This window comes from Lepisosteus platostomus, chromosome 4 (assembly GCF_059453375.1).
Source record: "Lepisosteus platostomus isolate fLepPlt1 chromosome 4, fLepPlt1.hap1, whole genome shotgun sequence".
Lineage (NCBI taxonomy): Eukaryota > Metazoa > Chordata > Actinopteri > Semionotiformes > Lepisosteidae > Lepisosteus > Lepisosteus platostomus.
The window spans coordinates 45,115,080-45,142,641 of record NC_142614.1 but is presented as its reverse complement, the minus strand read 5'-3'; the positions used below and the strand labels follow the sequence as shown (position 1 = coordinate 45,142,641).

Below are 27,562 nucleotides of genomic sequence, written 5' to 3'. Positions count from 1 at the left end.
TGGAACAATGAAAGTAACTTTTTGTGGGCCTTTTCTTTGTCCATGTACTGTACATGCCTTTTCTTTAATAGTGAACTTGTAACTATCAGACTGTTACTGATTTCTCCTGCTAAAATTTTGATGCATATGTTATGTGTTCTCCAGACAGGGCATTCAGAAAAGGCTTATCTTTTTATCATTACCTGTTCTTTACATAAAGTACTGTAAAACACCGATTGTGAAGAAGGGTCTTTTTACTGTCTCCATAGTAATCAGTTCTATTTTGCTAAGCCATCAAATTGAGTCATAATATGAATGTTCCTACTGGTTTGGAAACAAGGTGAGTGTTGCTTGAAGAAATTCAGTAATTCAACACGAGCCTAAAACATTATATCCTGGCCGTTAAAACATTGTACAGAGGTCTAAAAAAATCATTTTTAAACAAGCAACATGCAAATGACTATCAAGACACTGGTATGTCATTCTGTAGATAATAACAAAAGTTAAGTGTTCAAAATCTCTGCTCCAACAAAGGCAGAGATATTGAATAGCTGAAAAAAGCAAAAGATAACATGTCATTGTTTTGTATTTCATCCATGTTTTTAGTTTTAAGTGCACATATTACACTGTACATGTTAATAAATTATTATGGATATTTAGTAGGAAAAAAACACATATTTGTCACAAGTTTTAAATGCTTTATGTATTTCAATACACAAGTCATAAATACAGCGTGTTTTCTAAAACAATTTGATGTTTTCATTTTATGTTAATATGAAACCAATCACTTTTGTCAGCTGGAGAAGCCATAGCACTGTGGATATACACACGGTTTAACGTTGTATGATGCATATCTAACCTGTAGACATACAATAGAGTTAAAGGATGCTGTTTTACTTTAAGTTTGAAGAGATCAGGGTTCACAGCTTTATGCTCACTAAACCTCAAATTTAAGGAGCCGAATGAGCCCAGGCATGGTGTCCCTGGACCAATAGGGTTTTTGTGTCTTTGGTCACACCTTCTCAGTATGAGGTCATCTGAAAACCACTTAAACCTTCACTCAAGAGTCATTGTATTTTTTCTCTGGAGGAGCTGAGGAGTATTTCCAGTGAACTTCCTAAGAAGGCACATTACACAGTAGCTATGACAGTCTAGTTTCTCACAATTGAATCTGAATCAGGAGTCTGTCCATCCCCAACTTTCAATTATTTCTAGACGAATACTAGTATTTGGACTAGGAATCTGAATTTAAAGTGATGAGAATGTCTTTGTGGAAGAGGGGGCTACTTATTTCACAGGTTGTGTTACAGTTGTTCTCAAGCCTGTCTTTGCAATCTCAAGGTAAGTGAGTAAAACTTTTTATTTTCTCTGAATGTACCTGCCACTGTCTCTCATAGAGATACTCTTTACATACCTGTTTATTCATATACAATACCTGTATATTCATATTATGTTTAGATGCATCTGTATACTATACTACCTACCTGTCTTTGCTGGTAAAGTTAGGAGGACGAGTGTACCTGCTCTGCAAAATACTCTTAGAGTTCACTACTTTGTTTTACTCAGAAGGGATACGCAGTTATATCAAATTTCTTTTGTTTTTGTTAATATTGTGGTCAAGTAGAGGTGAACTCATCCGAAAGTACTGCCGTGAGATCATCTTATGAATACTAGTCAAACGTTTTCCTTCAGTGGTTTGGCTCCAGTTTGCATAGTTCTTCAGCTAGTTAAAAAGAGCAGCAATACCACTGTCTTGACTTTTTAGGGCAATATGATTTGTGTAACATTTAAAAAAATGACAACAGATAAAACATAAACTTAAAGAAAATTCATTTTCAAAGGCTCTAATCATATTAAAGAAATCTTGGCATTTGGCTGATTTCTGTTATACTGCTACCAATTACACAGCAGGGAAACATCTATGATTTGGAAAAATACAAAGAATTACAAGAAAGAAGCTATGGATATTTGAAACCAAGAGAATGGAATTCCATGATTTATTTCAAATGGATACAGTATGTGTGCAATAGAAGACCCAAAGAATATATTGCATCGGCTAATTAGATAAACAGAAGCATGGTTGGTTCTGCTTGCTAATGTGGCGGTGCAGCTGCAGAGTGTTTCAATTACAGCAATAGCCCCTCTGGTGTTTCGTCCTGTCTGGATTTAATTTAACTGAAAGGCTTTCTTCTATTACTCATTTGAGGCTAATTCAATGGTTTGCATTATTAACACATACTGTATACAGTATCCAGATAAATATATGGTATTTAAGCAAACCTTTAAAATGCCAAATATCTTAAGGAAATGAATATCAGTGTGTGTGAGGGGGTGTACATGTAAGAATATGAAACCAGGATTTTGTTAAATCTTTAATATTTAAGGGATTCATGTACTTAAAATATTTAGGTAATGTGTAACACATATACAGTACATATGTATTTGTCTTTATATACAGTATAATCACCTGGGTTCTGTTGCCTGGGCTCCAAACACCATGCTTGGGCTTACTCAGCTCATTAAATGTGAGGTTTAGTGAAACCTAAAGCTGTGAATCCTAATCTTATCCAATCTTAAAGTAAAACAGCATCCCTTAACTCTACTTCTACAGGTTAGGTCTACATTATAGCATATTAAATTCTTTGGTTTGTTTTTTTTTTTCTTAATGCTATCTGACACATTTTAAGGAATGATTGTATTATTTAGCTCAGAATTTCAGATGATTTTAATAACGTGCAATAAAGTTATTAAAGATAAATAAAGATATGCACAAACACTGTTTTTCTGGTTTAAAAAAATCATTCATAACAATAGACAGAAGTACATCATTTTACTGCAGCTTAACACAATTGGCTGCAAATGAGCATGCATACGGCAGATTACAATGCGGTTGCCAGTTTAAATGAAGTATCTGCTGTGTGACCTAAACCACTCATCCAAGGAAAAAGCTGGTGCAAGTTCTCAATAGTTTAGGTCCATGATCTTCAGGAAGGACAAAACAAACATCTGTGCTTATAGATGAAAAGGAGAAAAAATAAACTGTGGTTTATTCATTTTGAACTGACATTCTAACCTCTGCTGTAGACAGTTGAAAACAGGTGAAATCACTAATAATATCCTCATATTAAAGCAAGGCCTCATATTATGGCAGCTTTAGTGGATTAGGTTAACCAGTCATCAAAAGGACCTTGCTAGCTACTCATGTCTGGGCTCAAGTACCACTCTTCAGCCTGGTGATTATGTGGGTTTAGAATTGGATATTTAATATTTGAAAGAATAAAGGGGGGATGGCTTATGCTGTATGACTTTAAAAACTTTATCATTATCATTCACAGGTCCAAAAAGAAGTGTATGAAGTTTTGATTATGAGTAAAGCAGGCTTAAACTGTTTTTTTGGGGGCTAATTGTGTATTAATGAACAGTAACTCATCTATTGTTTTTAATACAGTATTCCTCCGCACAAGGGGTTTCACTCTATCCTCTAGTCCTTGGGGTCCACATGCCTACTGGTTTTCATTCCAGCTGTATCTTCGGTTACACGATTATTTGAACTCTTTAATTGTTCTTTAGTACCTAAATAATTTTCAGAGGTTTCCACTGAAATGTTGTGTTTCATAAGCAACTTAAGACGTCTCACTATTGAAATCTACATAGAAAGATTTCAGGAGGAAAAACTTGCGGCTGGATCCAATCAAGCAACAAGTTAGTTCAAGTTCAATTAAATAAAGAGGGAAGGCAAAGTGGCGCAGGTGTTATCATTGCTGCCTCACAGTAGTGGGGCCTTGGGTTCAATTCCTGGGGTGCTGTCTGCCTGGAGTTTATATGTTCTCCCCTTGTTTGCATGGGTTTCCTCCAAGTGCTCCAGTTTCCTTCTATTATCCAAAGACACTGATTTGGATATGTAATGGCTAGTTAATTGGCTTTGAGGAAATAGGCCTTGTGTGAGTACAGTACATGCATATCTCTGTTTGTGTCTGTCTGGTCTGCGATGACTGGCGCCCCCTCCAGGATACAGTACATCCTGCCTTGCACCCATTGCTTGCCGGGGTAGGTTCCAGCTCTGCCGTGTGCCTGAATTGTATAAAGCAATTAGAAAATGGATGGATGGATTAAATAAAGAGCTGAGCTGGAATAGAAACTACTGTAGGTATGTGGCTCCCCAGAACCAGGTTTGTGAACCTCTGCACTACACAATGTTCATATGTAGTGGAATAATACCTAGAACATTTAATAAGTACTTCATATCAAATGTAAAAGTGAAAATGTGTTTACCACATTATATCATGAAGACAAAACAAAAGAAACTGACAGCAAAGGACAAATTACCGTAGCTTAAACCTGTATACTTTTTTGGGTTCTCATCAAACTATTAGCATCCATGAGTCAAGTGGCCTCCTTCACTCTTTTCTGTGTTATGATGTTCTTATTCAGATCTATTTGTTTATCAGTTCAAATAGCTGAATCACCACATCTTTAACCTCAAGGTGTTTTGTGTAATTTCTCAATTTGTCAATTCATCAATAAATTGGTACTTACTGTATAGCGCTGATACATATACATATGTACATATACATATACATATACATATACATATACATATACATATACAAATATACATATTTGGCATTTATACTGTTATAGCACATAGTCAAGAAGCAACTTTGCATACAAAACTATGTCATATTAAAATGGGCCTTTAAAAAAAGGATATGAAAGCTGTATTCATGATGAAACACAAAGCCAGGAAATCAGATATGATGGTTCCATTTTGTTGCTGGTGTTTTACTTTTTTTACATTTAGTTTTTTTAGAGTTTTATTAATTTTAATAAGCAAGGGCTCTGAATTCATTTAAATAGGGGTGGTTTAATCAATTCGGGTATGTAGTACAGAGTCTTTTCTTAAAGAGATGGCTAATTAGTCCTTATTTTGCAGTTTATGACCTTCTAGCAACACCAGAATCCCTACCTGATCTTGTGGAACAGGGACTCACAGCTTCATCTGTGAACGAAGTGTTCATCCTTACAACATTTAAGCTTCAGCCAAAGACAGGAACCACAATATTTGGCCTGTACTCTCGAAGGGACAATACCAAGATCTTTGAGTTCACAGTGCTTGGCAAGCTCAACAGAGGTAGGACGAAAATCTACATCCTATCTCCCCGTCAGTAAATATCATAGTCTTAAAGGACATTTTTATATTTTCATATAAATTATAAATATAAATATAAATGAAATAAAATTAAATATAAATTAAAACCCAATGCAGATACTACTTTCTCTAGTTAAAAAATATTTTGTTAAATAATATTATTAAAGTGGAAAAGGTTTGTTCTTTGGATTTCACCAAGAATGCTGCAGTGCTGAAGGTTTTGAAAAATAAGGCCAAAATCTGATGGTCGGTACAATGCTTCATGCCGTCCATGCTGAGTTTAATGTTCAATTTACACTGTGTTTAATGTTCAATTTATTTACCCTCATCAGCGATTCTTAGGTATCTGAAAAATGATGGAAAGTTAAACATCGTCACCTTCAACAATGTCCAGCTGGCGGATGGCAAACGGCATGCAATACTTTTCCATTTAAGTGACTTACAGCAAAGGTCCATCACAGTGGAACTCTATGTCGACTGCAAGCAAATAGAAACTGTCAGAGATCTACCTGCAGCATTCAAAGGACTGCCAACAGATTCTGGTCTGGTAGAGCTCAGGACACTTAAAGGAAAACCACAGGTGTGTATGTGAGGAGGCATGTGGATTTCTGCACCATTTAAATACATTTTAAAGGTTTAGCTTGTATTAATATTGTCTGTGTGTTTAATTATGGTTAGTTAAATTTCCTTGTACAGTACATAGTGTTCAGTTATGAGAAAGTGTACCAAAGTCCTAACAGTATTAGTATTCACAGTTTATCTGTCATTTTGCACAATGAAAGGCTTATTTGCATGTATGCTCCAATACAAAGACATTAAGGAAACACCTACTTAAACACAGAAAAAAAAACAACAAAGTTGTTTTACAGCAATAGAGCTGTAAAACAATCCAAGGTAAAGAAAAAGAAGATTATTTCTATTTACATATCTATACTTTTGAAACTGTTATTCTGATATTTAACATTTGTAGATGCCAACTAGGTCTTTACTGGAAGACTTCAGCGAACATAAAGAACTGCAACTTTGATTTTTTTAAAATCAATCAGTTCAAAGGTTCTTGAATTTGCTTTTGACCTGGTAGGAAATCCTTGAAGATCTGAAAGTTGTGGTTGATGATTCACTTGAAAATGTAGCGGCAACACAAGACTGTTCTCTACAACAGAGTGACTCTGCGCAGAATTCTGGTATGTTTTTCAACTATATATATCTTTTATAACGTTAACTCCCCCTTCCTTCCTGTATTGTAAATGAGGCAGATTAATGGATTTTTTTTTACTTAGGCATCAGCGGAAGACAACTGTCAAATCAGATGGGTCAACTAACCAAAGTGATTGAAGAGCTGAAAGAAGTCCTGAAGCAACAGGTGCTGACTTTGTAATTTGATTCATTACTACATAGTTCACCTTATATGAAACTCTAACATGCAAGTTTTGTTAAAATGTTATTTTTTGTCAAAAATGTTTTCGCAGGTCAAAGAAACATCTTTCCTGAGAAACACTATATCGGAATGCCAAGCCTGTCGTAAGACATGTTGAGATCTTTTGTTCTTAAGATTTACAGCACAGCTGCCCAGCTATTAGAACTGTCATCAATTTCAAAAGTCTTGTCATAGCTGCTATACATGTATGCAGCTGAATTCATTGAAATTCTGCAGTGAAATTACCAAGAGAAAGGAGCTCCAACTGCAGAAAACTTATAGGGCAAACAGCCACTTAACCACCATTATAATTCTCATTTGAAGATAATCTATGCCAATAAACACTCAGTCGTTAAAAAATGAGCCACAGGTCAAATTAATTGGTTCTCATGGTGGTGGGTAGTGAACTGCTGGTTTAAGCCATGTGAGAAAGACTTGCTTTGCCTTCACTTGCCGGGACACCTTTTTGAGAAGTGGAACTGGTAAAGAATATGTATTTCCATCCCAAACACATGTCCTTCATTACAACCTCAACCAAAGTTGATCCTTCTAAGAATTCGATAGGGCTTATTTGCAAATAAACCCTTGTGTAAGAATATCAAAAAATATCATCAGCCTACAATGTTAATCACTGGACAAGTCTACTGTACTACAGTGTTTTGACCAGTGAGAGTTTTTGGCATTTAACTTAACTTAACCTGCGTAGTATGTGGCATGCAGTCTCCTCTTTAGGCAAATTGAAACACAACTGCAAATTGTCTACCAGGAATTGCAAGGAGTGCAACACAAAATAAAAAAAGCTGGAATAGCAAATGCTTACGGAGTTGGTGCCATTCAGATAAGCACATGCAAACTGATAGATTTCTGCATGCAAAATCAATATTCTTTTTGACTCCAATTCAAATCCATTTGATCAATTTTTATTGTAAATTAAAAGATCTGGTACCATTGAAAATATGAATGAACATTTCTTAATAATTAATACCCCATAATCATCTGGATCTTTCAGTTTTGTGTCAAGGCTTTTATTAAAGTACTCAGTCTTCCATTTCAATACTAGAAGCATGATATATACAGTATGTAGATATAGTTATGAAATTGTCTAGAAGGTCTGAAACTAATTTCTTCTTACTTTATGCTAGGTTTGGGTGGGACTGGAATAGAACCAGATGGAGATGGGGATGGAGATGGGGATGGAGATGGGAATAGAGATAAAGATGGAGATGGCGATGGAGATGGCGATGGAGACAAGGATGGGAGAAATCCCATCCCCATCACACCCAAGCCACGCTGTACCCCCAGCTCTTGTTTCCGAGGGGACATGTGCATGGAGACAGAGACTGGTTTCATGTGTGACCGATGTCCTGATGGATATACTGGAGATGGGTATAACTGCGATGATGTGGATGAGGTAATGTTTATTGATTCTTCTCCAGCTAGTAAATAGTTGCGCTCATGAGCTTCCTGAACGACAGGTTGCCGAGGATTACTGAGTTGTACAGCATTAAATAAATGCAGTAGGAGACATTTACACTGAAGCAAACAGCAAAGCATGCCCATCTGGCATTTCCCAGGGTTATGTGTAAAGTTAATCTTTTTAATTAAATAGGCTGTATTTCATTGTATTTTTCATATTAAGAATTTTATTAGGAAATGTGAAAATATCCAGCATTTAACATGTACGCAGACCTGTAGTATGCACACAATGCACATTATTTGACTTATTTGACAGTGGCATATTGGAACTGTATTTATTGGTAAGAACTAATGTATGAATGGCATTATGTGAAAAACGACCCTTCTCTAAGCAGATCAATTTTTTAAATTGCTGTTGATTAAATTCTGACTTTGATTGTAGACAATGTAATGAAAGATTCCATTTTATTCATATAAGGTAATCAAAAACCACCCTATGAGAAATTACATTGAAGAGTGTGCCTGAGTGACTCGGCCAGTAAGGACACCCACTTGCTGTGCTCATGGAAGCCTATAGGTCAGGCTTTTCGGGTTCGAACCTCATTGCTTTTATTAGTTTACTGAGATTCAGTAAAGATTCCCCAATTGTCAGCACATGATGTGTTCAGTGCTGCTGGGGCTTCATCAGTTTGCAAATCTAACAGGAACTCTGGGGATCTGCCAGGAGGTGCCAGTTCTTCCAGCCAATGATCATTCTTCTATAATCTTTTGATAAACAATGACTGGCTGTCGCAAGCAGTCATGTTGGAGTAGACATGTATCTCATTTTCCTCCTGTGGTACAGGGGATAAAGACTTATGCTAAGATTAACACTGGATAAATCCAAATTGGGTGGGTATAATTCAGGAAATAACTGGTGATCCTACATTTTTTAGTTACATTACAGTCTTCTTTCAAAAAAGCATTATTACATGAGCACATTTTAATAAACACAGATAAAAGGATTTTAACTAGAAAGAGACTATGTGTACATTTCTCTGTAACATACAGAAATAGATACTGTATGGTTATAATGCAACAACAAATGAAGTAATGGAGTACACGTTCTACATTGCAATCTGTTGCATTTCTGATTTAATTGTGACTTTGTATGAAGCCTCATTTCACTTTAACGGCATGTCACCGATTTCAAGCTCCCCGATGATAGTTCTCTTGTTCTTGATGTCTGTAACAGAACTTTGTTCTGTTGTTTGCTCACAGTGTCAGTTCAACCCCTGCTTTCCTGGAGTTCGATGCATCAACATGGCCCCAGGCTTCAGGTGTGAGGCCTGTCCTCTGGGATACACAGGCCAAGTAATCCAGGGAGTGGGAGTGAGCTATGCCAAAACGCACAAGCAGGTATACCAGTAGTATAATAAATAAGGTTTCACTGTATTGTGTGGTCCTAGCAGGTGAAGAATGAGGCTACTGTACCTCTAATTTTGGAACTTTATGTTATTTTAATTCCATTTGCCAGAAAAGTAAACAATTTTGCTAATAATCCCAACACAATATACTTTTAACTGAGGATGTGCCGGGGAAATGTAAACATAACTGTTTAAAACACTGAAATTGAACACATTTGTGAAGACTTCAAAAGAGAATGCATAATTTGTTTTTTTTCCAGAAATGGTACAGCTTTCTGTCTGCTTATCCGAAAGGTATTTAGAAGACCCTTTCACGGTGTTGCTAGTGTTTAGATAAACTGAACTTTTGTGTGATGTATAAGTCAACAAAGAAACTCAGCCAAATGTTTTAATTTAAGTATGATTCCACTATTAACACGTCTTAATAACGAAGCTTGAGAACTCACTGTAGATATTTTTCTCATTCTGACTATAGTCATGCAGTGATGTGGATGAGTGCAAGGGACCCAATAATGGAGGCTGTGCACCAAACTCTATCTGCTCGAACACCTTGGTAAGCATTCACTTGTTAGTTCACATGGCTGAAAAAACAATTCAGTGAATCAGTGGCAGGTTAGCAACTCCACTGAACTCATGACAGCAGATTCAGTTCTGTAATTTAAATGTGAAAATAGGATGTGAATCGAGAATGCCAGAAAAGAAGTCCACATATTTCAAGGATGTCTGTGAAAAAGTAAACAGGTAAATTAACAACTGCAAAACTGTCATAAAAACAAGCACACAAATGCCAAACCTAAAATAAAATAAATATACTGTTCTTTGTAAAATTTAAAATACGACAGCAGAAAAATATTACTGTGCAGAGAAACAGGTTTATCAAATCGATACAACAATAAGGACTTGTTTGTTTGATTTGTTAAAATTTGAATAAAATAAAGACAAATAGAAATCCTGTTATGCATGCATGTGGCGATTTGAATCTGCAGGGTTCATTCCGTTGTGAGGGATGTAAAGCTGGTTTTGTTGGCGATCAAGTGAGAGGCTGCCGTCCTGAAAGAAGCTGTGGTAACAGCCTATTGAACCCCTGCAACGTAAATGCGCAGTGCGTTGTGGAAAGAGATGGAGACATAAGCTGTGTGGTAAGATAAGAAGATATTATGATAAGGTCTAACCCCTGAACTTGAAATTGATGGAGCAATACATACTGTAGGTTGAAGTTTTTTTTCCAGGAAAGGTGGACATTCTAAGGGATACAGACTTAAAACAAGTAACTTGTGCTCATATTTTATGCTTAATTTAGGGGTAAAGCTTGACTGGTTCTGGTATATTTCATTACTTCGCTCTCATGGGTATCTACTGTAGATATCTGGCACAGTGTCAGATCCATTAAAACTCCCAACAATTTATTGTCCAATATATTGACAGAGCACAGCGGGTATTGAAATGTTAGATTTTTCTGCTTGATAAAACACTGTTTGTAATCAGGAAGAAAATGATGCTGCTGTTTGATATATAAATATTATTTTAAAAAACTTCTGTTCAGCAACCTGCTTCTTGAAACTAGCCAGCTGCAGTATATTTTAAATATACTATTCAGTGTATATCCAGAAATTATATATCCAGAAAATATAACCCCCAAAATCCAGAGTTTTATCCAGAAAAGCCATATGCAGTATAAGTGTAAGCAGTTATTAATTATTATTAAATAAATGTTAATTGTAGTATTTGTTCTTTAAAATAATATTGACAACTAAAGTATAATAGTTAAGGGCCCATATGCCACGAAGAAGCAGAGACATTGAGATGCCCCTTCAATGACCTCCACCTGCCATTCATTGTCATTAAGATAAACAAGGATTTGTGTTCAAAGAGCCACCACCTACTGTACCATTTTGCTGTCGACAGATTTCCCAGTGCAAGTTCATTCTTTCATTTATTTCTTGCTGCAGTGTGGCATTGGCTGGGCTGGCAATGGGTATTTGTGTGGAAAGGACACCGACATCGACGGCTACCCAGACGAAGAACTCAAGTGCAAAGACAGAAGCTGCCGAAAAGTAATATTCACCTACTGTAACTCCTCTTATTCCTTTGATCATTTTCAGTAGTGTCAAAACCAAAAGCAGAACCTTACTTGATAATATCAAAGACTGGGCTTACAGATGTGTTTTTCATTATCTTACTGAAGGACAACTGTGTGTACGTCCCCAACTCTGGACAAGAAGACGCTGACAGAGATGGGTATGGTGACGCATGTGATGACGATGCAGATGGGGATGGCATTCCCAATGAGCAGGTACGCACTGTTCAGCCTGCAGTCCCTAAAGCTGCATCATAAACTGATAAAATCTTCATTTTGCAAACCAGGTGTAGAAATACAACAACAGGGCATGTTCATGCATCTGGCAGATGCTTTCATGCTTTGTAGTGATTACCATGTTCTGAATGCACATTGATAATTGTGTAATTTGGAATTAAATCAAGGCTAAGGAAAAAAACTTTAAATAATACTGTAATTAAAGTTGACACTTTGAGATATATTTAACATCTGTGGATGTTTAATGTTTCTATATTCTTAGTAGCTGATTTACTTTGTAGTATGTTTTAGCAAGCTATATTTCTTATATCTGACTTGCATACAAGACTGTATATCTGGCAAGACTGTAGGATGATAATGTCTGTCTGTCAACCTATCCAATTAAAGTAAATCCGTGTTGAAGCAATGGCAGACTCTAATGGGAAAAAGGGAAAACTTGTTTCTAGGCATTTTCACTGTACTGCTGGTCAGCCATTCAGGATGTCTGCGTTCTTGTTTCAGTATGTAGTAATTGACACTCTCCATATCAGGGTCCTTAGTTTTATATCTGCTTTAGGCTTTACTTTGTGTGACCTGTTGCTACAGTAAGTGCTCTGTTTTCCTCCCATTTTCCAAAGTTGTATTCTAAATTGTTCCTCTTTGGTCCTGAGATGGATTGGTATCTTGTTCAGTAGAGAACAGACTTGTCCCACATTGTGACCTGTGCTTCTGGGACAGGATCTACTGTAGGTTGTCACCCTCACAAATATTAGTGTACAAGGATAATGAATGCCAATTATTAATAAATTGATTACATGTGTAGCAATTTTCATTCCTAAAACATACTAGAGGGTGGCAAGATTCTGTGATTAACACCCATACTCTTCTAAAAAGCATCATGGAATCTATAATGAGCAAGCACTCAGAACTGTTTAATGTCTGATCCAAAGAATAACACCTTCTATAACACAGTGTCTCCAGTCACCATACTATGACAATGGTTAGGAAATTCTGGCCTACAGGTAATGGTGCCACTTACTGATCCACCAGGACCACCTACAACAACAACCTAGACTTTAGAGTCTTCATAATCCCATAATGACCAGCCCTACCCTTGCTTAACTTCTGAGATCTAATAAGATCACAATAGAATGTGTCAAGATTAAGGTGTAACGTATATTATTTTGCTTTGATTGTGAGAAAAATATTTGATGAATAAAGTTCTTTTTATTCTGGAGTAGAAAATACATTTTTTGCCATGTTCATTCAGGAATTACATACTTTTGCCTATGCCCCCTATATTTACAGTAATCGTAGACCCTCACCTATTTACCAGTAATGGGTGACAAAAGGTAAATGAGGTAACATGCTAGTTAACTGTGAGAACATCTAACAAAGACAATTTGAAACTTCTTTTAGTGTTCTAACACCATGTTATACACATTTCTGACTTTTAACTAACCTGGGCTACAGACTGAAATCTGCTTGCTTTGGGTGTTCATTTTATTGAAAATGAAAAATGAACGTTTTCAATGCAGTTCACTTAAGATTATAAGTAATAATAATAATAATAATAATAATAATAATAATAATAATAATAATAATAATAATAATAATAATAATTGCTTACACTTATATAGCGCTTTTCTGGACACTCCACTCAAAGCGCTTTACAGGTAATGGGGACTCCCCTCCACCACCACCAATGTGCAGCATCCACTTGGATGATGCGACGGCAGCCATAGTGCGCCAGAACGCTCACCACACATCAGCTATTAGTGGGGAGGAGAGCAGAGTAATGAAGCCAATTCATAGATAGGGATTATTAGGAGGCCATGATTGGTAAGGGCCAATGGAAAATTTGGCCAGGACGCCGGGGTTACACCCCTACTCTTTTTGAGAGACACCCTGGGATTTTTAATGACCACAGAGAGTCAGGACCTCGGTTTTACGTCTCATCCGAAGGACGGCACCTGTTTACAGTATAGTGTCCCCGTCACTATAATGGGGCATTAGGACCCACATGGACCACAGGGTGAGCGCCCCCTGCCGGCCCCACTAACATCTCTTCCAGCAGCAACCTTAGTTGTAAGTACACATATCATGTAATTAAATATTAAGTGTTTATAGACAATTTTATACAGTTTAAAGGACAGATGATAATGAAAAACCTGGTTTCAAGGTGGTGTACTCAAACTTTTGAACGGTACTTTATGTACCAATTATACTGTATATCACAGAGAAGTGTTATTGGCATTATTAGAAAACTAAAAAGTATTTTCTTGACATTTATTTTTTCAACCCTTTTTTTTAAAGCCAATGTGAGCGAGAATACGAAATAATGGGAAAACCGGCTACACCTTTGACTAATGAACTGTACAGGACTTCATAAAGAGGGTCACTTCTTTTCCAGGATAACTGTGTTCTGACACCCAACGTGAACCAGAAGAACAATGACAGAGACGGATTTGGGGATGCCTGTGACAACTGCAGAACAGTAGAGAACCCCGATCAGAGGGACACTGACAGTGATGGGAAGGGAGATGCCTGTGATGATGACATGGATGGTGACGGTATGTCTCTTTGGCTGTCACTGTGTCTAGCCCACTCCTTTAAAATCCACAGAACCATGAGGAAAAGAGGAAAAATGCAGTAATACGTGATTTGAAAATTGCTGCATAATGGCTTCATAAACCCTTCATAAACTCTTCTGCTACACAAAACATTATAATCACATCCATCATGCTTTATGAGACATGCGCAAATGACATAATGTGTGCATAAGAGCTCATGACATTAGTTTTAGCATCACATCACACGAAGCACTATAAACAATTTAAAGTGCTACCCAAAATGCTTTTTGATTCTTAGAGTTTTGGTACAAATTTTGTAATGTGTTCTTTTAAGGTATAGGTGTAATGAACTGTCATTTTGTTAATATGAACTTAATATTAGATCTTATTACAATTATTGACCACGTAGTACTATAAACATTAAAAGAGAATGACACTGTACTCTGAGGGTCACTTAAGGAATTTACTGAATAAATATATTGATAATATAGGAAATTACTCTTTGCACCTGTGATTGAGTAGTGTGGAAGTTCACCTGCAGGAAGTAATCTGGGATTCTTGAAATTTTGTGAAATAAGTACTGAAATAATGAAACAGCACTGTTTACGTGATATACAATATCAAAGATCTACAGCAGCTAATGTCAAATAGTGTGGTTTAAATAATCTGTTTTCAGAGTTCTCTGTTTTCTTATCTTCATCCTATTAAGTGTCTACCCTAATAGATATTTGGCATGTATCTATTCAAAGGCAGGATTATTACATTTCAAATATTGTACATCTTATTGTGAGATTTACTCTGGTAAAGAAGAGAGCTCATTTTTTGAAAATTACACATGCCTTTTCTAAACATTCATTATTCCAGAATACACTAGAGACATATGGCAAACATTTTTCCTGCCCTGGGGGGTGAGAGGATCAGATGTGTCAATGGTTTCCAATTTATTTATTTTTTTAACTGTTCCTGGTTTGACCTCAGCTTGCATAACCTTGTAATTTTTGGCTTGAATCTTTGTAGTTTACCACATTAACTACAACAACATTAAAAAACAACACTTTTCATTAAAGACATACTAGTTCAAAACTCTTCCAAATACAGAGGTGTGTTTGTAAGACAGTATTTTGCTTTCAGAAGCAAAGCCGACACAATATGGATACAATGCAGATAAACATATATATATAACACAGAATCTACTGAGATCATATTTTTCTTAAAATGACACCTGAAAAGATTTTTTAGAGAAGTACAAAAGTTTAAATTTTTAGCTAAATAGACTATGTTTGCCAGCACTATAAGATACATACATTTGTGAATTATTTGCTTGTGCACAACTTCAGAGGTACTGCTTAGGTAAGTTAATAAAGGTACATATTTTCCATGTGAGCTATCCACTTACTCCATAGTAAGTGAATTAGAAACAAGTGGCCCACTGTCTTTATAATAATTGCAACATATAGTATGTTTCCCTCTGTATCAGCAGCTTCAGTGGATATTTCGAATCAACAGTGCCCTCTTGTGTTATCAATAGCCAATTTGTAATGGGGAATGTCAATATACTGTAACTTTACGGGAAAGGTTTGTAATTTACAACCCTCCAGAGACCCCTGACGTCAAAGTTTGATTTCCCTTCTTCCAACGACAAACCAGAAGCCCTTGATAATTCAATTCAGCTAGGATGTTAGGATGACATATTGTTATCCTGCTTTACTTTAACATATTATAGTATATAATTGTAGACAAACACACAAAGTGACCTTTTTCACTTTCTGACGTTTAAGGTCCTGCAATCCTATCCTTATGGTAATACTTGACTTTTCTATAGTTTCACCCCCTCTCCTCAAGGGACTTCTGATTTCTATTTCAGATGTAGCAATTTTAGAAATTCAGTACCTCTGCACTTCTTTTACGAGATTAGTTTATTAAATACACAATCTTTTCAGATTATCCTGTGACGAAAACCAAGAGAGGTACTGTATGCAGTATTCCTAAACAACATTTAATAAGTTACAATGGCAACAAAACAACATTTTTGGCTTTTGCTGTGGTATACTTTATGATATTTTTCATACTTCCTCGGCAGTGTTGGGAAAATTTACTTTTAAAAAGTAATCCATTGTAAGTTGCGAAATGAAAATGATTTGGCAATTTCAAAATAAAGATTAATTTAGGGAGATTTTTCTAAAATTATGAACAAAAAATGTACATGTTGCTTTGAATCAAGAGTGCTTGTTTATATGCATATTTTCTCCTTAAAACTTAACCATCCCTTTGAAATATAATCAAGGTTGGACAGTCTAACATTAAAATACATTGTTTTTTAGGCATTAAAAATTTTCTGGACAACTGTCAGAGAGTACCCAATGTGGACCAGAAGGACAGAGACAATGATGGAGTGGGAGATGTTTGTGACAGCTGTCCGGATATTGGCAACCCCAATCAGGTCATTTTTTTGTGAACTTATTCAAAAATCCCCACAGATAGGTTCCTTTTAAATATGTCGTATAATGAGATCCCCAAAATGTTAAATAACGTTGTGGTCAAGTGCTCAACCTAAAAATTAAACAAATCATACATGCTGTATTTCCTTTGAGTCTTTTCACTTTACTAAAATGTATTTAATCTATATTTGATTGATTTTTAATCAATTACCTCCATCATGCTTCACAGATGAGCAGGGTTTTTTCTCCACACTTCGGTCAAACTAGTGTGCTTTATTAGGTTGAGCTACAGACCTCAGTGCATGGCAGTCTCTAGCCCAGGACAGCTACAGTGAAGCCAGGTTCATGGACCAGACCTTGGGTGTTATCTGCATGGAGTTTGTACTGTATGTTCTTCCTGTGTTCACGTGGTGCTCCAGATTTCTCCGACTGCCCCAAAACATATTGGTAGCTTAATTGGCTTCTGGGAAAAGTGGCTCTGGTGTGAGTATGTGCATCTGTATTCCCATTATGGACCAGATCGACTCCCTTTTCTTGCCAGGAGCTATATCACACTACAACTTACAATTGGCAACACGCTAAAGCTCAGCAGGTGCGAGCTTAGCCAGTGGCTGGATGTGAGATCTCCTGGGAAAGCTAGGGTTAGGTTTGCTGCTTGAAGAGGTGTTAGTGGGACCAGTAGGGGGTGCTTACCCTACAATCTGTGTGGGTCCTGATAACCCAGTATAATGATTAGGACTTAGGACACTATACTATAAATTGGAGCTGTCCTTCGGCTGAGAACCGAAGTCCTGACTCTCTATGGTCATTAAAAATCCCAGAGCACTTCTCAAAGAGTAGGGGTGTAACCCCAGTGTCCTGGCCAAATTTTCCCCTGGCCTTTACCAATCATGGCCTCCTATTAATCCCCATCTATGAAATTTCTGTTTTCTGAACTTTATAGAAACCATCCCCTTGAAGTAGGCAGATGGTTTTTATTTAATTACCAAATTAAAGTCTAAGCAGATCAATTAAGTAATGGATTATCATTAGAATGAAAAGCAGCAGAGACAGTGTTCCTCCAGGACCGTGGTAGGGAACTCACTGTTCTATAATGTCTTTTGACCATTCATTACAGAGACATGTTTTACGCAATGACATGTGGAAAGCTGAATTTGTGTATGTGTGTTTTTTAACTTTTTAACTGTATCTTCTTTTCTAGTCTGATATTGATAATGATCTTGTTGGAGACTCCTGTGACACAAACCAAGACAGGTTTGCCATGCTTTATTATTCATTGTAGGCTTCAATGCATAAATCCTTGTAGAATGAATGACTCAATGGATGGATAGATTGGAGAGGACTGTTCTTCAATCTTAAAATCTGGGAGCCAAGATATACAGGGATAACAGGGAATTCCAAACTTTATTGATATATAATAAAAAATAATTGACAATTCCAAAATTTATAAAATATTAATCAATGTGGCTTCCTGGTAACACTCAGCACAACAGTACAACTTGCAGGTGATGAGGACCAGTATATACATTTTACTGTGACAACCTGTTAGGGCTTTTTATCATTTGACACACACCACGTAGTGAAACAGTGTGTTTCTCACTGAAGTCATCTGTGCATTTCCAGGTGTGTGGCATAGGAAACCATAGCTAACTCTAGGTTAGTGGAGTTAGTCCTTGGAAATTGAGCAATTTGGCAAGCAGTCAAATCACTAAAAAAAAAAATGAATGCCAAAAAGTGTGTATAAAAGAATGAAATAATCATTTGACTAAATAAAGATTTCAGTTAAGGGTTAAAAAAGCCTTGCTAATGCAGAACAGAATTGTTAAGGGAACAATAGGAATACAAAAGTCTGTAGAACTTGAATGGCACAGTTAATGGCACAGTAAGATATAAGGGTCCTAACCTACACAGCACTGGAGTGTGAATGAGTGGTTGTGAGATTTAATAGCTCTTCATTCTTTACCTGACACAGTGATGGAGATGGCCACCAGGACAGCAAGGACAATTGTCCCAACGTCATTAACAGCTCTCAGCTGGACAGTGACAAGGACGGCCTTGGAGATGAGTGTGATGATGACGATGACAATGATGGTATTCCAGACCTTCTTCCACCAGGACCTGATAATTGCAGGCTGGTACCCAACCCGGACCAGGTGGATGATAATGGTATGTATTGGTCTTACATTTGCCTTTCACAGCAGGATAAAAGATTATTACTTCCAATTAAATTTCCTTTATGCTCTATATTGCACAAAATAATGTTCCTAACAGAATAGAACCTAGGTCTAATTCAATCAAACAATTTTTATTCTGCAACAGCAATTCTTTATCATATTTGGCAATGGGGTGATGGCTAGTGTACTTGTCCCTTTCTAACTGAGATTGCCTTCAAATTATGTTGTGCACATTAATTTCAACATCATCTTTAAGACAATGCTTGTAAGTAACAAACTCAAAACAATTTAGAAACACAGGATGACGCAATGTAAGATAAAACGTATTACTACAAAAACTGTATAACCAGCTAATTGGATGTTAAAAATATTACCAGTATTTTGCGTATCCCTCTCTGATGTAAAGATTATTCATGCCTAAATAAGGGCTACTTGTTAATCATATTGTTCTTATAAAGTCAACAACAAAGTAATTTTATATTTACAGCTTGTTTGTTTTCTGAACAGAAAACACACATGTGGTTACTGGATTCAAATAAGTTTATCTTCTGAATAGAAGCTACAAAAGTCTTTATTTATTTATAGCTTGCTATTATGTTTTAGTGTAAATGTAGTCTTCATATAGAAATGTAAAACTTTAATTACTGACCAGACTATTAAATGATTTAGAAATATAATCTTCCAATATTACATTTTAGTACCTCAGTCATGACATTTTATGCCATTGTTAAAGATGCATTACATTGGACAAGTCAATGTTCAAATAAAGCAAATTATGTTTTAATTAAAATTCAAAGAACGTTTTATAAGATATTTTCTTATTTTAAATTGAAATGATGCTTAACTTTGGAGGGTGTGTTACAGCTCAGTAATGTTTTTAGAATTAATGTAGAAAAATAGGGCCTGTCTTGCTCAAGAAACTAGAAATTGAAATAACAAATTGAAATACATGCGTCTGTAAAACACTTGTCCTTTGTTATTCAGCTTTTCTGTTAGTTGAAATGCAAGGTTAGGGTTTTGTATGGCATTTTTGTTTAGAGTTTCCCCTTATATTGGAAAAAACAATATTACATTTTTTCACATTGAAATTATTACCTGATATTGTTTTAGATACGTCTATATCTAAATATAATTAAATCTTCAAAACATTTTACCTAGAGTCTATAACTCACGTTTCATTTATGTTCCTGAACTCCTCCTGACAGCTGATGGAGTTGGAGATATCTGTGAAAGTGACTTCGATCTGGACACAGTGATTGACAGAATTGATATCTGCCCAGAGAATGCCGAGGTCACTCTCACTGATTTCAGAGCCTACCAGACTGTCGTTCTGGACCCTGAGGGAGATGCTCAGATTGATCCTAACTGGGTTGTTCTCAATCAGGTATATAACATTACTGATCATGGGCTGTTTATATTCCTCATAATAATCATGAAATGATGAGCCTCAATGTGACCGCAAGACAATATGATATTGTTTTTTTAAGAATACAAGTATAATTAACCAACCACACTTAATTTTTCCTCAACTGGAAAGCATGTTATCTAGGATTTAGTACTCTCCAAAAGCATTGGACAAGTCAAAACCTATCAGTTTTGTTGTCAACATGAATGATACAGTATGTACAATATAACATACAGTATGCATGGGATTACTATAAAAAATCATTTGATCATATTAGAACAAATACATACTAGGGTTTAACCCAGTGATTTCAAGTGATCACAAATATTGGGACATATTCACTTTAAGTATGTTTCAGAGAGTAAAAGTCATACTTAATTGCATATCTCTTTGAGGCAATAACCGCATTACGCTTGTGATCCATTGAGCTCACAAAATATATCGTGTAATCATTTAACCTACCTGTCTACACCAATTACGAGTTTTTGCCAGTTGCTGGGGTGTTCTAACTTTGAATTTGTCTTCAGTTTGTAAGATGGTTACACATTGATTTGGCCAGATTTTGCACTCTTGATGAACTCTTCAGATGCATTGGCCATATGTTTTGCTTTGGCATGGTGAAGCGCTTTATACTACATAAGCAGAAAAAAATGTTACTATAAACTTCATAATTCATTCTGCTGCCATCATTAGTTACATTATCAACATAGACAAGTGAGCCATTTCCAGATACAGCCATGCATGCCCAGACCATGACATTACCTCCATCATGCTTCACAGATGAGCAGGGTTGTTTCTCCACACTTTCACCTTTTATCACTTTTAGGCTAGGTTTATGTTGGCTTTGTCTGTTTAATTTTGTTCCAGTACTCTTCTAGCTCTTATTTGATCTTCTGAGCAAATTTAAATCTTTTTTTTTGTGCTCGGTGCACAGCTTCCAGTGTAGACACTGTAATTCTACTGTCTCTGCTTTTGGCACTGTGGATTTTGATACCTGAAGCCTTGTATTCCGGAAGTTGGGTGATTTCACTGAGAAGTAAAGGGTTTTTACTTAGAATCTCTGACAATTGTTTTGTTATCAACTACAACTTTTTCTTTTTAACAAGCCTCATCTTGTCTGATTGATAATTATGCCAATAGTTTCTTGCTTCATTATATTCCTAATTATTAATTTAATTCTTCATTATTGTATAACAAATATACAGTATTTGGCAAGTAATTTCTGTTAGGGGTGCTGGTTTATTATCTTTTATCTTCAAAATTCCCCGTTTTTCTTTAACAGGATGTACAGTACTTTGCTTTTCAATCTTACTTTTGACTATAGACTCCAATCACTGACATCAAAGCAAGACAAATTAACAATATCAACAAGAGCAAGAGATTCCTGTCAGCCAGTTACTCCAATTCTTTGGCTCATTTAGCATTAAAAGTGTGTTTAATTGACCCAAAGGGATGGAAATTAATTGACTTTATTAAAAAGAAAGGACTTATTAGCTGTACTTATTAATCATATAAGAAATGCTTAGTATTATTAGAACTCACAGTGAAAATCTTTAGATTCACTGTCCCAATATGTTTTTGATGGCACTGTAGATGAATATCTGTGATGCTTGTATTATATTTTGTTAATGTATTTCAGGGTATGGAGATAGTGCAGACCATGAACAGTGACCCTGGACTTGCAGTTGGTAAGAGATACAATAAAGTACCATTTTCTGAAAATCAGTTCAATTAAAAAATGCTCTTTGTGACAATGGTATATAATTATTGAATAATTAAAGGTTGATATTATACATGTGCAATATATATGTGTGTGTCTTATAAAATTGGTTGTCTTAAACAACTGTCACGAAAATTAAAAACATGGAGCATTAAGTCTTTTGTCTCTTTAAGTCTAATACTATAAAGCTTTTTGTTCTGGACAAACATCTTCACCGCACCGGGAAGATGAAGTGTCTGTCGGTGTCTTTGTTTTATTCCACTGATCTTGTTTTCTCTAGGTTACACTGCATTCAATGGAGTTGACTTTGAAGGCACTTTCCATGTCAACACTGTGACAGATGATGACTATGCTGGTTTTATCTTTGGCTACCAAGACAGCTCGAGCTTTTATGTGGTCATGTGGAAACAAACAGAACAGACCTATTGGCAGGCAACCCCTTTTAGAGCTGTGGCTGAACCTGGCATTCAGCTGAAGGTAAGAGCATGATTAATTCCTATAAGTCACCAGGGATCAGTAAATGGTAAAAGTAAATTCCTTACTTGAGCCTAGAGGCTCTTTAGAATGAAGCTCACCCTGTTTTCCAAATTGTTAAGTGGATACTAATCGATTGCAGATCTGGAAAAGTTACTCTTTCTGATTAGCAGGTGAGCCAGGTTTGTCTTTTTGGCTTGTAGATCTTTTTTTATCTATGAAGGTGGTCTTGCGTACTTCTGAGGAAATAATCCTGGAACCATATTAGATAGCTGATTCTCATAATCTCTAGAGGATAACATTTTAATTTCCATAGTGCTCTTTTAAGATACTTTAAGTTCTCTTATTGCAAAAGCAATAAGTTGCCAGCCACGCCTAACGTCTGAGTCTGAATGCAGACCAACACTCCTTACTGAGTGCCAGAGTTTTATACTGGTGACCCAGATCCAGGACTCCTGCATTTTACTGGAATTCCAACATGAGTCATTTATTTTCCTTATTCCTCATCTGGGGATTCCTTGCTATTTTTTTTAGACAAGCCTTTGAGGCCCTTTGTTGACTTTAGGTGGAACTATGGCTTTTTTTCGCATCTTTTTTTTTTGTTATCTTGTCACACAGGGTAATACACAGAAATACTCTTACTCCCTTATACAGCACTTGTGAGGTTTGCCTTTTAAACCGAATCACACAAGAGACTCATGGAGGATGTCCTTAAGAAGGAAGATTATGAAAAGGATTAATTTATTTTCAGCAAACAAAATGTGCCACTTCACAGTTACACTAGTGTGTTGTTGGTGTCACCTACGGTACACACTCAGCTCCCCATTTTTGATTTAGACATTATCATAGGGCATAACGATATTATTGGTAGATGTGGTTTTAATTTTTTTCACTAATATTGTCTTTTTACATTTTAATTAAACGTTTTATATAATAAAGCATGTCCTTTATATTACCATTTACCTTATGTTTTAACTGTCCCATATCAGGCTGTGAAGTCCAAGACAGGTCCTGGAGAGCATTTAAGGAATTCACTCTGGCACACAGGGGACACTAATGATCAGGTCAGACTCCTGTGGAAAGACCCCAGGAATGTGGGATGGAAGGACAAAGTCTCATATCGCTGGTACCTCCAACACAGACCCCAGGTTGGATATATCAGGTGTGGAAAACTCACTTTTGTTTAAAAACAGTGTGTTTTTAAAATGCTAAGTGTTTAGCATTGCTGCCTTGCAGTGCTGGACCCTGGGTTCAATTCCAGACCTAGAGTGCTATCTGCTTGTTTTATTAGCACAGCACACTCAGAGGTTTACTGTAGCTACAGGCCTCAGTGCATGTCACTCTCTAGCCTAGGACAGCTACAGTGAAGCCAGGTTCATGAGCCAGATTCCTGTGCTCAATTCTGAGCCTGGGGTGCTACCTGCATAGAGTTTGTACAGTACTGTATGCTCTCTCCGTGTTAGCGTGGAGCTCCGTTTTCCTCCCAACATCCAAAAACATACATAGGTTAATTGGCTTCTGGGAACATTTGTCCGAGGTGGGAGTGAGTGTGTGTTTGTGTTTGTGTGTGTGCCCTGCAATAGGCTGGTGTCCCATCCATGGTGTACCCTGTCTTGTGCCCGTTGCTTGCTGGGATTGGCACCAGCTTCCCCACAACCCCGGATTGGAAAAAACATTTAGAAAATGGATGGATGGAAACAAAATATTGAACAGTAAACAAATGCTGGTCCTCTGGAACCCAAGTGCACCACAGTTGGCCAATATATGCATATGTAAAGATAGCCCCAAGCCATTGCCATACACCCACTTTTATCACTCTGTGACATTTGTGATGACAGTGGTGTTACAGCACTTAATACTCATACCCACCACAGTGACTCATTTTAAAGTACAAGGGAAAAATTGTTTCACCAAAACTTTCTCCTGAAAAATAGCAAGGAATTCACATTCCTGGAATACCTCGAAATCCTAGTCGCAAATTAGGCTTCTCTGAAAATTTCGATTGAAAGATGTGCACAAGGAGTCCCGACGTAAAATAATAAGAAAAACAGGAAGCTATGCAAGGCATTGTTGATTTTATTGAGAGTAAATATGTCTATCGGTTTCAAAATGAGTGTGGGTTTTCAGAGTAATCAATGAACAATATGGAAAGGAAACACTAAGTTGTTCATGCTGCTGTTATCCTTCCACCTTTGTTCATAATGTACATCTAATATGAGGCTCAAGAAAAAACATACATCAAATGTAAGCCATTAGGTTTAGTCTGCACACGTGCAGTCACAATTCCAATCCAACAATTATATTACTTGAGTTAAACTAGAAATAAAAATTAAAGGCTTTATGATTTTCTGCAGCAACATCTATTTTTTTAATTTCAGATTATAAATTTCTTCAGAAAAGAGTTCAGGGGTACAGACAGGAGCTATTCTTCAGATGGCCTCTGCATTTAAATTAATCCCAGTTAATCACAAGCATTAGTTCCTCTTTCTCTTTTATAAAGTACTTTGGAAATGTATTTATCAGGACTTGCTGTAGTACAGTAATACAGCAACCATCCATTTTCAGAAACTGCTTAGTCCAATATAGGGTCACGGCACAGGGGTCAACAACAGAAAATTCACCTCAAACAAAACCACTCAAGAATTAAGCATACTTAAAGGATTATAGAGTGTATTAGTCAAAATTTGTCTGAACCCACTTGGCTGAGGGCTAGCCTTTGGCCACACCACAAGGATGCTATGATCCCCATGCAGAATGAAAAGTGAATGAGAGATGGGGTTGGAATGCAAAAAAAGTTTTGCGAGGGAGAAAAGGGGATAACTTCTAATATTTGTGTTATTTGTTTGATGAGGAAATGACATCAGGAGTGATTATGAATTACTGACAGCTGAGTCTGACTGAACTTGGCTACTGTCATCCCATCCAAGCTTAAATTGTCATTAGAAACTCCATTCAAATGCAGCAAATCAACAAATGTATGTTACAGATAGCAGGTAGCCAAGGGCAGATTAAAATCTTTCACAATAAGCAGACATTCAATGGAGATACAATGAGAAGAAAAGCAAGTGGAAATTAAATTCCTAATATAATCTTAGGAGAACAATAAGCAGAATAAAAAACACTGTAAAATATTTACTTTATAATCTCTGTAGTGGTTCACACCTTATTATATTGAGTACTTTGCCATTTCACGTTTTCTTTTACATTGAGCAGACGTAATTTTTTGTAGTTGTCATAATTGCTCCTGAAGAATATCCAGTCAGGCAACAATATCATATGGCCATCCCCCATCTGGCAAAACACTGGGCGCATCTCTTTTGAGCACTTGTTTTCAGTTCCGACTTATACTGTTGCTGCTTTTAACTAGTGATTTAAGCATGATTCATGATTCATAATCATAATTCAAATTTTAAGTGACTGTGGTTCTGCAGACTGCCCTGTGATAGACTGTTGTCCCATACAGAGTGTATCCTGCCTTGTGCCCGTTGTGTTGTTTGCTGGGATAGGCTCCGGCTTCCTCTGTGGACGTGGATGGATGAGTTTTGGAATCAATTTACATTGTGTTTTTACCAGTATAATGCCATAAAAAGTGAGCTAGATTTCTTTGAAATTGTGGGTCAGTACTACAGTGTACTGCCTAGATAGTGAGTGTGGCAGTCTGGGGAACATTACTGAGAAACACTTCTTATTTAAAACTATCCTGTGTCACTGAATTCAACAGAGCCCGGTTTTATGAAGGTACGGAGCTGGTTGCTGACTCCGGAGTTACTATTGACACCACAATGCGTGGTGGTCGGCTCGGCGTGTTCTGTTTCTCTCAGGAAAACATAATTTGGTCCAACCTGAAATATCGCTGCAATGGTAAGTCAATTAAAATTCCCTATAGCACATTCTTTCAAACTGAACGTTTGTATAATATTCACAGACTTTCCCTCCATTCTTAAAGAAGTGAAAATCTTAAGGCCATGGTTATTTTTCCAGTATCCCTTGTCTTTAATTTGCTGCTGACTACAGTGACTTTGACTGCTATTCATGTACCAAGAGAAAAAAGAAGAAGCAGCTTTCTTTATTATTTTCCAGGAAGTACCTTGTCTTATATCTCTGGTTAAGGGATGTGTTCCCACATTGTTTCTTTTCTTCTTCTTTTCTCAGATACAATCCCCGAGGACTTCCAAGAATTCAGAGTGCAGAACGTCGGAAGTGATGCTATTTAATTGAACTGCAAAAAGTTTTAAAAAACTACAGAAAAGTGAACTGAAATATCTTGTCACTAAATATTCATTACAAGCCCCAACAGCTTCTCTCTAGCCACTGTACACAATTCAGTCCTATGCAGTCTTGCATTTTTTTCTTAATAATTATGGATAAAAAATGTTTATATTTTCATTTCTAATATGTACATTAATTTGGCACTTCTGCTGCATAACGTAAAACAGGACATGGAGGGAGTTCTAGATTTTAACCTTGGTATACTCACTCCTGCACCTGGTTAACCACAGGGTCATCTAGTTTTAATTATTCTTCAGATTGAGGACACTGTGTTTCACAACTTTGGTGTTAGCATGGCTTTTGGAGCCTGTAGACCTCCGCATAAATCATCAAATTAATGGAGAACTACATAAATATAAAAAACATCTATAAATTTAATAAACTGACATTAATTAACTAATTGATTAACTTTTCTTTGTATTGTATTTTTTTAAGAAGAAATGCCAAGTAATACCAATTTTGAGCTAAATGTAAGTAACTACTGATTATCTTAGTACAAAAATTAAACATGCTAATAACTTATGTGGAACAAGTAAAGGTTAATTCCACACTGAAAAAAAGAAAGGAGAAATACAAAGGTTCGTCTTCTTCATTGAGGGATGAACTTTACTTGTGGCTCTGCATCCAATGTACACTGACACAACTCCACACTTAAACATCTTCAAAACAGCCTTAGTGGTCTAGAATACCACAAATGTCTGAATAGATTGGTTATGGTGATTTTTACTAACACCTAAAAAGCCTGCAGTGTTGTTTGAGAGCATTTTATTTTAAACTAATTCTGTAGAACAAAAAAAATAAATAAAAACAAACTTATATTTGAAAGCCAGTACAAATCAAACCAAAGCG

The 27,562-nt window shown here is 36.4% G+C and overlaps 1 protein-coding gene across 1 annotated transcript; it reads left to right on the top strand.

Annotated features, from left to right (window-relative positions):
* The first annotated feature begins 1,049 nt into the window (after nt 1-1,049).
* On the top strand, nt 1,050-27,117 carry thbs4a (thrombospondin 4a). Its single transcript, XM_088629591.1, has 22 exons — nt 1,050-1,320; nt 4,913-5,110; nt 5,461-5,708; nt 6,210-6,312; nt 6,409-6,491; nt 6,598-6,649; nt 7,688-7,956; nt 9,222-9,359; nt 9,843-9,920; nt 10,354-10,506; nt 11,317-11,421; nt 11,553-11,660; nt 14,074-14,233; nt 16,555-16,673; nt 17,873-17,925; nt 18,644-18,837; nt 20,051-20,229; nt 21,890-21,938; nt 22,251-22,447; nt 23,434-23,606; nt 26,166-26,305; nt 26,597-27,117. The coding sequence occupies exons 1-22, from the start codon at nt 1,236-1,238 to the stop codon at nt 26,656-26,658; spliced, it is 2,946 nt and encodes a 981-aa protein (XP_088485717.1). The 5' UTR covers nt 1,050-1,235; the 3' UTR covers nt 26,659-27,117.
* Nucleotides 27,118-27,562: the final 445 nt, after the last annotated feature.

Coding starts and splice junctions, on each gene's coding strand:
- thbs4a (XM_088629591.1), top strand. CDS start 1,236: ATGAGAATGTCTTTGTGGAAGAGGGGGCTACTTATTTCACAGGTTGTG. Junction 17,926..18,643: donor TGTGACACAAACCAAGACAG/GTTTGCCATGCT, acceptor TACCTGACACAG/TGATGGAGATGGCCACCAGG. Junction 20,230..21,889: donor ACTGGGTTGTTCTCAATCAG/GTATATAACATT, acceptor AATGTATTTCAG/GGTATGGAGATAGTGCAGAC.